The sequence below is a fragment of the Etheostoma cragini genome, chromosome 11 (genome assembly GCF_013103735.1).
Source record: "Etheostoma cragini isolate CJK2018 chromosome 11, CSU_Ecrag_1.0, whole genome shotgun sequence".
In the NCBI taxonomy this organism is placed as follows: domain Eukaryota; kingdom Metazoa; phylum Chordata; class Actinopteri; order Perciformes; family Percidae; genus Etheostoma; species Etheostoma cragini.
Genome location: NC_048417.1, coordinates 27,877,211 through 27,886,126, shown reverse-complemented (window position 1 = coordinate 27,886,126; position 8,916 = coordinate 27,877,211). Strand labels below are relative to the sequence as shown.

At 40.1% G+C, this 8,916-nt stretch overlaps 1 protein-coding gene across 1 annotated transcript in view; it reads left to right on the top strand.

Moving 5' to 3' along the window:
- The first annotated feature begins 2,843 nt into the window (after nucleotides 1-2,843).
- The window catches only part of crfb1 (cytokine receptor family member b1), a 10,502-nt gene continuing 4,429 nt past the window's right edge, over nucleotides 2,844-8,916 (top strand). The window contains exons 1-5 of the mRNA XM_034885778.1: nucleotides 2,844-2,936; nucleotides 3,535-3,646; nucleotides 3,848-3,968; nucleotides 7,952-8,106; nucleotides 8,532-8,680. Of these exons, the coding sequence (XP_034741669.1) occupies nucleotides 3,598-3,646; nucleotides 3,848-3,968; nucleotides 7,952-8,106; nucleotides 8,532-8,680 (474 nt within the window). The 5' untranslated portion in view covers nucleotides 2,844-2,936; nucleotides 3,535-3,597. The remainder of the gene's footprint in view (nucleotides 2,937-3,534; nucleotides 3,647-3,847; nucleotides 3,969-7,951; nucleotides 8,107-8,531; nucleotides 8,681-8,916) is intronic.

Here is an 8,916-nt window from a genome sequence, read left to right as displayed (position 1 = left end):
TACAGTATTAGGGACCACTAAGGTCTATATAAAGAGACTTCAGATACAGTATTAGGGACCACTAAGGTCTATATAAATGCATCCAAAGAGCATCCGTGTCATGGGACCTTTAACCTGCACAGGTGTTTGGTCCCCTATCTCGTGTCTGTCTATGTGTGTGTGTGTGTGTGTGTGTGTATGTATGTTTGTGTGTGTGTGTGTGTGTGTGTGTCTCTGTTTCTGCATGTGTAGTTTTGTCTCTCTCCATCCCGTCTTTCCTCTCTGTATTCTGGCCCTGGGACGCGTTCCTAGTCTTAGTATATTTTTTGTAATTGTTTGTCCCTGTTTATAATATTTCAAATATATATATAAAAAATGATCCCAAAAAAGGAGTGTTATGAGTTAGGTATTGAGGAAGATGTATACCATACCTTCCATTCATACCCACCTCGACAAATATGTCTTTCTGTGTGTAGAGGAAACCCAACAAAGACTGGTGAGACCTGTTTCCAGTTCATTTGACCCTTCCTATGTAGAGGGGGCAGTGGACAGATAAATAGAGCATCTGGGGGTCAACATGGGGGTCAGTTCTTGCTCAGAAACACTTTCGCTGAAGGAGCCTGGGATTGATCAGCCAATCTGGTCTACCTCCAGGCCACAAACCATCTACTAGAAGCTGCTACTGGGCAACAGTAACATACACTCTGAATGAGGATTGGATTATAAAAGTCAGATGTTTTTTAACATAAAGTGGCTGGGAGGAGGTCCCCGGGAAGACCCAGGACTAGGTGGAGAGATTGCATCTCCAACCTGGCCTGGGAACGCCTCGGGATGCCCCAGTCTGAGCTGGTTGATGTGGCTCGGGAAAGGGAAGTTAGGGGGGGTCCCCTGCCTGAGCTGCTTCCCCCGAGACCTGATACCAGATAAACGGATGAAGATGGATGGATAAAGTGGAGTCCACATTGGCACAAGGAACGGTTTTGTGTTCAGGACCAGGTGTGACCTGAATCCCTAGCAGCAACATCGAAACCACGAAATGGAAAATAAAACCAAAATCACGACTCTCAGCTCCATCCCCACTAACACAGAACGTTTAAGGAACGTTAGTTTATGGTTCTCTAAAGGTTAGTTCGACCAAACTGACCTTTAGGGAACGTTAAATCCAGGTTATAACGTCAAAAGAACCAACCCACCGTTACGTTCTCCCGCGGATGCGCCGTACCTCCACACAACGTTCCCGTTTGGTTGTTTTGGATTTGTTCTGAGTTTAGAAGAGTAATCCTCATCCAGATCCAATGCTAACACATCTTTAACTTACTAGTAGTCCTTTTGGTGTCTTCTTCCTGTTTCGTCTGGTAAATTCAGCTAACTGTAAAGGAGGCTAAAAGCGAAGGTGGGGAGGGGTCTGGGGGTCTGGGTCTGGTTTGTGGACGTGTCGATGAACCACTGAAACGATTTTGGAAACATTAAAGTATCTCCTGTGTTGGATCGATCGACGTTGACATGAATCAATATCAATAAATAAGGTATCTATTGCATAACTGTGTTGCACGGTGGGATGTAATCAAGACTAAACCATGCCATGTGGCAGGAAAAAGTTTACTGAGAACCCCCGCCCCCCCATCTATCGAATCGTGGGTCAAAAATCGTGATATGAACCGAACCCTTGGTTTGGTTTATCGTTACAGCCCTAGGTGTCATGCAAAAAAAAAAATCATGAAGGATCAGAGAAACCTTGCCAAGGTTGGGGATAAGTCCAGTATCTCAAAGAAAATATGTAACCTATCAGAACCGGATAAACACATCACCGCTGGCACTGATCCTCCAGGGACTTCATGTTCTCACAGGCAACACACACAATAGCTTATGTAATGGCTTAGCAGGAAGCAAGGGAGAGCAGTTTTGAGTTTTTACCCTTTCTTTCTCTGCCCCCTAGTGGCTTCTGAGTCAATTACAGTGAAGGGCAACATGGACTGCTCAGCCTGGAAAAAACATTCTATGAAAAACACAGAGTGATGTTTAGTGAACTCACACAGGAAATCGATCACTGCTGCAACTCTATCCAAAATCTACAACACCATGATAAAGTTGGTTTTGTATTGGATGTCATATATCTGACACATTCAAAAAATCTATCATTCAGCATGCCCTTTTGACCTATTCATGTCAAAACACTGTTATTGCACTCAGCTAACTCTCTTACACATAGCACAAAGCTTATTTAAAAAAACAACAACATTCTTTTATTTTTTTAATATTTTTTTTTAATGTAAAAAATTGCTATAAATCTAGTCCGCGGCTTGACCTTTTGACCTATTCATGTCAAAACACTGTTGTTGCACTTAGGTAACTCTCTCACACATTGCACAAAACATACATGTTCATCAAACAAGTTTTGACATGATTAGGTCAAAAGGTCATGCCGCATAATAATAGTATAAAAAATACTTATGAAATCAAAGGATGTTTTTTTTTAAACTAAGTTTTGTGCAACGTGAAAGAGAGTTAGCTGAGTGCAACAAAAATGTATCCAATGTATTATACAAAACCAAATTTACCATTATCTATAATATGAAATGAAGTGCCATCTAATACAATACTTTGCGGTTATTTATTTTGTGAATTCATATAAATGCTGACCTGATAGGGGATAAGATAAGATATAATATCAGAAAAATATTCTTCTGTGTTGATCCCAGAGAGAAAACAAGATCAATTAGGCTAGAATTAGCAAAGCTTATACATAATACGTATGTACATAAATCAATGCTTACAATACAATGTATTCTGTATTATCAACACTCCAAAGTTGCAGGTAGTAAGACTTTTATTTTGAAGGGGACAGGAAGTGGCAGTGCCCTACGCTTCTTGTTTGAGGTTATTGTGACACAGCTACGTAAGATTTTTCGCTTTTGATTCTCGGGCATTGAAACAACTGTCAGAAGCGCTGTGTGTCGGTGAGTGACTGAACAGTCAATATCAGGACAAGAGACGATTTTTTTAGCTGTAGGCTTTCTAATACAACTTCATGAATTAAAAATGAAGCACTGTCAGTGAGTCAGCAAGTGTACGTCAGGCTAGCGTAAATGGGACTTACCTGGAAAACAACTAACTAGCAGTCAACTTCGTCAAAAAAGAGCTAATTTCTGTACCGGTAATTTACGTATTAGTTTAATACTCCTTAATGTTTGCATTTATGTCGACATTAAGTAAGCATTCATTGGACATTTAGCCAGGGTTATGCCACCCTAAAAGTGTTAACTCTCTTAGAAAATGTACGTATGCCAGTAAGCTAGCTAGTTAGTATCAGCTCAACATTTAACTGAATAATTAGCATGCTAATAGTCACGTGAGCCTTAGCTATGTCATTAAATCCACTAGCTACGTGAGGAAACGAGGTCAATTTTAAAGCTAAGTATATCATCTTTTAAAAGGGAATTAAATAGAGACATTTGGCGTTTATTTAAGAAAATAAATGTACAGTACAATGCAATATGTCTGAATGCTTTGTACCAAATATAATATCCTTTTTTTTCTGATTTTTTTTTTTGGCAGTAACCATGCAGTCTACGGAGGGTGAGACACACACACTACCTGGTGCCTCATGACTTCGACAGGATGAACTGTTTGCCTCTTGTTCCTTATCTCATATTATTGCTTGATTCCGGTGAGTAAAACTTAATTACATTTTACAGCAACATTAGTCAAATACCTCAAATACCTAGTTCCTCAACACACCCAGTTCCAGTTATTAATATGCTGACGACTCCTTTACGTGGCCTGTCAGGTGTGTCTTTGTACCTTGTGCTGTCTTTGTAAGCCAGTTTGAGGTCCACTTTTATCATCACCTGTCAACTTGTCCACACAGTGCTCGGTTCCCTTCTTGCTCCGGTCAATCTTTCCATCAACTCTGTCAACTTCCACCATGTGCTGCGTTGGGATCCTGGACCCGGCACGCCACCGGGAACGTTGTACTATATCATCAAGAGGTAATTTCCCCGTCCACTGTCTTGTTGGCCGCTCTTATTTCCTACCACACATGACTGATGGCATTTTCTTCTTGGGTATGAGCAAAAGTAGCCAATCTTCTGCATCAACTCTTACTGTCTTGGCACGCTGGCACAGTTATTTGGCTGAACTGTGCTATGAGACATGTTTGTAGAAATGTACTGAAGGAGCCGATCTGGCTAGATAACCTGTTGAATTGTCTGCTTCATAGAAATAGAATGAGAGTAGAACGGACATTGGATTGTTTGCCGTGGTCACTGACCATAGAAATAGAATGAGTTGGCCTGCTTCAATGGTCACAGTTCATTCTAGGGTAAGTTTTTGGCTCCTAACAATCACAAAAAAAAAACAAATACTAAGCTGTTAAGTTCAAAAATACATGCAGCATCTTTCCAAAAGTCTGAGAGCATTAGCGGAAAATAATTGGGATTTAAATATTGACCAAAATAAAATAAAAAGTGACGACGTTAGTGAAAGACACGACGTTACGGCTTGTCCTTCCTCGGTTATATGGGCAACAGTCCAAAAAATGAGTTAAGAGAAGTTCAAACAACATTCATGTAAGAAAGGAAGAAGTGACTTAAACACTGACATGTCATTAATTAAACAGTGTTAGCAAAACAGTAAATCCATACTGTACTCTAGGCAGTCAGAAGAGAAAGGGACAAACAAAACAACATAATTCTGTTTATGTCCAAAAATCAATTACACTATCAAACGCGTATGGCCCATTCATCAGTACATTTATACATTGACATCCATTGTATTTAAATAGTAAAATAAACGTTTTATTGGCTAGGGATAAGGATCAAACAGTGCAAAGGACCAATAGACACAAGTGTTCTTCAACTTCGTAAGGGTAATAAACAAAAGGGAATCTAGCCGTACACATTCTTGCTTTGCATTCAAGCTTAGCGTTTGATTGTTATTAGTATTCTATTACGTTTATTACTATTCTCTGGGCGTTTTGGGCCTTTATGTTCATGTTATCAGTGTTTATCAGCCTGTGAACCACCGCGACCTTCATTCTGGTCACGGTTTCAGTCAGTACACGGTCTGTCTGCCAATCTGTGGCTTCCTTCAGCGTCTTCTTCGATGGAATATCTGACTGTGGGGTACTTTTCATCTCTTTAACCTCTGCTTTCTTTGACCGTGGCCGGGTCGGTGTTTGTTTCCATCCCTGGGGGATCTTGTGTGGTGCAGAGCAGCTGTGACCACAGAGGGGCCACCTGATAGTTTTAAAGGAACTGAGGATTTAAGCGCTTGGTAAGCTAATGCAGGGGATTTGAGTGTTCCTGTGTGTGTGTGTGTGTGTCTTTTAGTTTCAGGTGATCAAATGTGTGGTTTTGACAGTCATTGTGAAGGTTCACATTTCATTTGATTGTTGAATTTCCAGAACTGAATAGGCGTGATTTATTTCATTGCTGGTTAAAACCTTTACTGGTAATATGATGTTTGGATGTTAGCAAGCTAATCAGCTCACCTCTTTACAATCTTACTAAATTTTAAAGGATAGGCCTGGTCATATTCTTCTGGAGGTTTTTCTTCCTGTCAACAAATCCTTGAATAAAGTGTGTGTGTGTGTGTGTGTGTGTGTGTGTGTGTGTGTGTGTGTGTGTGTGTGTGTGTGTGTGTGTGTGTGTGTGTGTGTGTGTGTGTGTGTGTGTGTGTGTGTGTGTGTGTGTGTGTGTGTGTGTGTGTGTGTGTGTGTGTGTGTGTGTGTGTGTGTGTGTGTGTGTGTGTGTGTGTGTGTGTGTGTGTGTGTGTGTGTGTGTGTTTCTCTTCCTCTGTGCCATAGAGCTCCATTGTTGTCCAAAAACTATTTAAACAAATCAATGAGCCGCACTGGGCAACATGTTACTTCATTACCATAAACACATACAAACACACTGTATTTTATTTTCACTCAATCCACATACACTGTTCTTCTGCCACAAACACTCTACAGTATCAATGTAGACTAATCTGCTGCTGAAAATATTCCCAAACAAATGCCCCATTTCTTACTATTTGCTTAAAAATAGCCATTTATCAAAATTACGTATTAATTAGAGTTTGATGAAATTGACACATTTTTCACCTTAAAAGTTGTCATGACAAGCATGTTAGCAAATGTCCTATTTGTACCTGAGGTCGACGCATAGACTGTACAAGTGAAGCCCAGACAGCTGGTTCCCCTCCGCTTTATGGAACGTCCTAGTGCTTTTAAACATTGAGCTAGAAGGAGTGGAGAGACTTCCTGTACATTCACCAGGTGATCACAGACTCCAAATGAATGCCTCTGTTGCTCTCTTTGTATTCAGCCTAAACATACTCGCGCTAATATTAGACACAGCATGTTTGTAATGTGGGAGCTAGTTAAACCAGACCCAGCCTATTTGTTTTTTTACAACTATGCTCACATTGTGAGTTGTTTGCGAGTTAAAAAGTAAAAAATGACATGTCTGTTGATTTCTGTTTTTAATCAAAGGCTGTCAAAATGAACGCTATAATGAGTTGAAATACCACTATTTTTTTTTTTTCACACGTGACTAAAGCACACACGTTCTGTAATTTTCCAGAAAGCTCCTCGAGCTGAAATGGATAACAAACGGGTCTTTTGAACGGCAAGTTGAGTTTCAAAGCCCTGCACAAGACTAAATGTATTTGCATGTACTGTTGATAAAAACTGAGGGATCACCGCAGTTTGTCCAGTCTCAAATACCACGAGCTAGCCAAGCATACAACGGATGCAGAGCACCCTCCACCCCCTTGCTAAAGGCATGCAATGCTGGCTCATATCAGAGACGTTCCAAATAGTGATTTTCTGTATGAGTCACGTGGGCTCCGCCACTGCAACGCCTCATTATGACAGTGTATTTTGCACCGTGGTCACCAAAGTAAATATAGGACAGGTTTATCACAAGCATATCTTCAGAATATCTTGACCCATAAATGTCATTTTCAGACAGACCCATCAGGACAGCACCCTTTGTTTGAGATCCGTTTCTGTCCTAGGACCAAATTCTCGCGAGATCTGGCAACACTGATAAACTAATGTTTATTAACGCCCTCATTTTTGTGATGCTAAATAGGTCTATTAGCTGTCCAAACATCTAATTTTGGCAAGAGAAAATTAATAAAATAAACAAATATAACTTTATATCCATCCACACAACGTTAACTACACTTTTAAATGAGGTCACGCAAATTTAGGAGACAGGACGTGTTTACCGTGTATTACCATTGGCGCTGCTTAGTTTAGAGGTGCGTGTGTCATGTGGTCATATATGCCCATCTGTTGTAGCTTGATAGCGCATACAGTTTCTTTGAAGTTATTCAGGGGGATTTTCTAGACTGTATTTGTCATTGTTTAAGATTGTCCATCCATCTGTCTTTGTCCGCTTATCCGGTGTTGCGTCTCGGGGGCAGCAGCTCCAGCAGGGGACCCCAAACTTCCATTTCCCGAGCCACGTCAACCAGCTCTGACTGGGGGATCCCAAGGTGTTCCCAGGCCAGGTTGGATGTTCTACCTTGTTTAGATGGTTGCAATAATAATAAACATTTGTATAAAACATGCATATGTGTTTGCTCCTATGTTGACAAGAGCATTAAAAACCTGAAAAATATCCCTTTTTAAAATACAGTAAGCATCGTAAATTGCAAGTTAACTATGGACAATCATGTAATTATTTGCAATGAAATTTTGGATTTAATATTTTAATTGATTGACAGACCTGGTATTATTTTTGAGAAGGCTCCTTCAAATGTGCTTATTAAATAATTGGCATCAAGACGTGTCAAATATTACTTCAAAAACTGTACTTCAGTTTCTTGGTAATAACCGACATATCTGATGAGCCAATATTGGGCGATAATCATATCAACCCATCAACTGACGTGATCGTTTTGTTGCCTGCTTGGCCATGCTGAGATTAATGCAACCATGCCATAATGTGTGTGCTCTGTTTCTCTTTTTGTGCAGGGTGAACAAAAGTAAACGAATGCAGTGTACTAACGGAACATCAGTGAAGATAAGGCTTCCGCACAACGTTAAGTATACCTTGACTGTCCAGGCGTCCTACAACCAAAGCGAGTCTCCACAGTCCAGCAAACTCTACTTTACCCCTTCAAGAGACAGTACGTCTATGAGTCTTTTGAGTTACACGCTTGTGTCCTTGGCTTTGAATATCATACTGTGATGTGTTGCTCGCATATAAGAGTGTTACTGACTGTGCCACTTTAAAAAAAAAACAACCTTTGTTTGGCTCTTAGATGGAGAATTATGTAGTTACCAAAATACAAGCATAACATGCTGTAAAGGACGAACCATATGAGCAGCTGACTCCAATTGAAAACCTATATTCACATCTTCTCCTTCAGCTGGCATAGCGCATTGTTCAAAGTCTTGGTTATTAATATTAAAAAAACGGCAGCAGAGTGAACCAAAAAGAATGCCATATAATTGGAATGCACAAGTTCAGATCTTATTTCTCTGTGCCACGCGTTTTGACCTAAACGTTCCAACATTTAAAAAATAATGTCGTTTTTCTTCTTGTCCCAAGCCCTTATAGGTCCTCCAGAAGTCTCCCTGACTGGAGGTGGAACGTACATCCTAATCAACATTTCACTCCCTGTGTCCCAAAAAATCATGAGTCAAGGAGATTTGTATCCTAAATATGAAGTCTTTTGGAAGAAACCTAATACAGCTGAGGTAAGACTTCCATTTCTCACCTATGTCAAACCACACATTTTTTTCTAATGATTCTGAACTGTACTGTGTATGTTTACTAAGTTCTAATTAGGTATTACATGATATATATTATAAAGGTAATGTGGCACTCCAATTAATACTTTTTATTGCTACACAGACATTTCGGGCAGTACGCCCTTCTTCAGCGTTTTTCCCGTGGCAAGATTGATGAAGGAACATTAGTGTGGAAAAAAAAA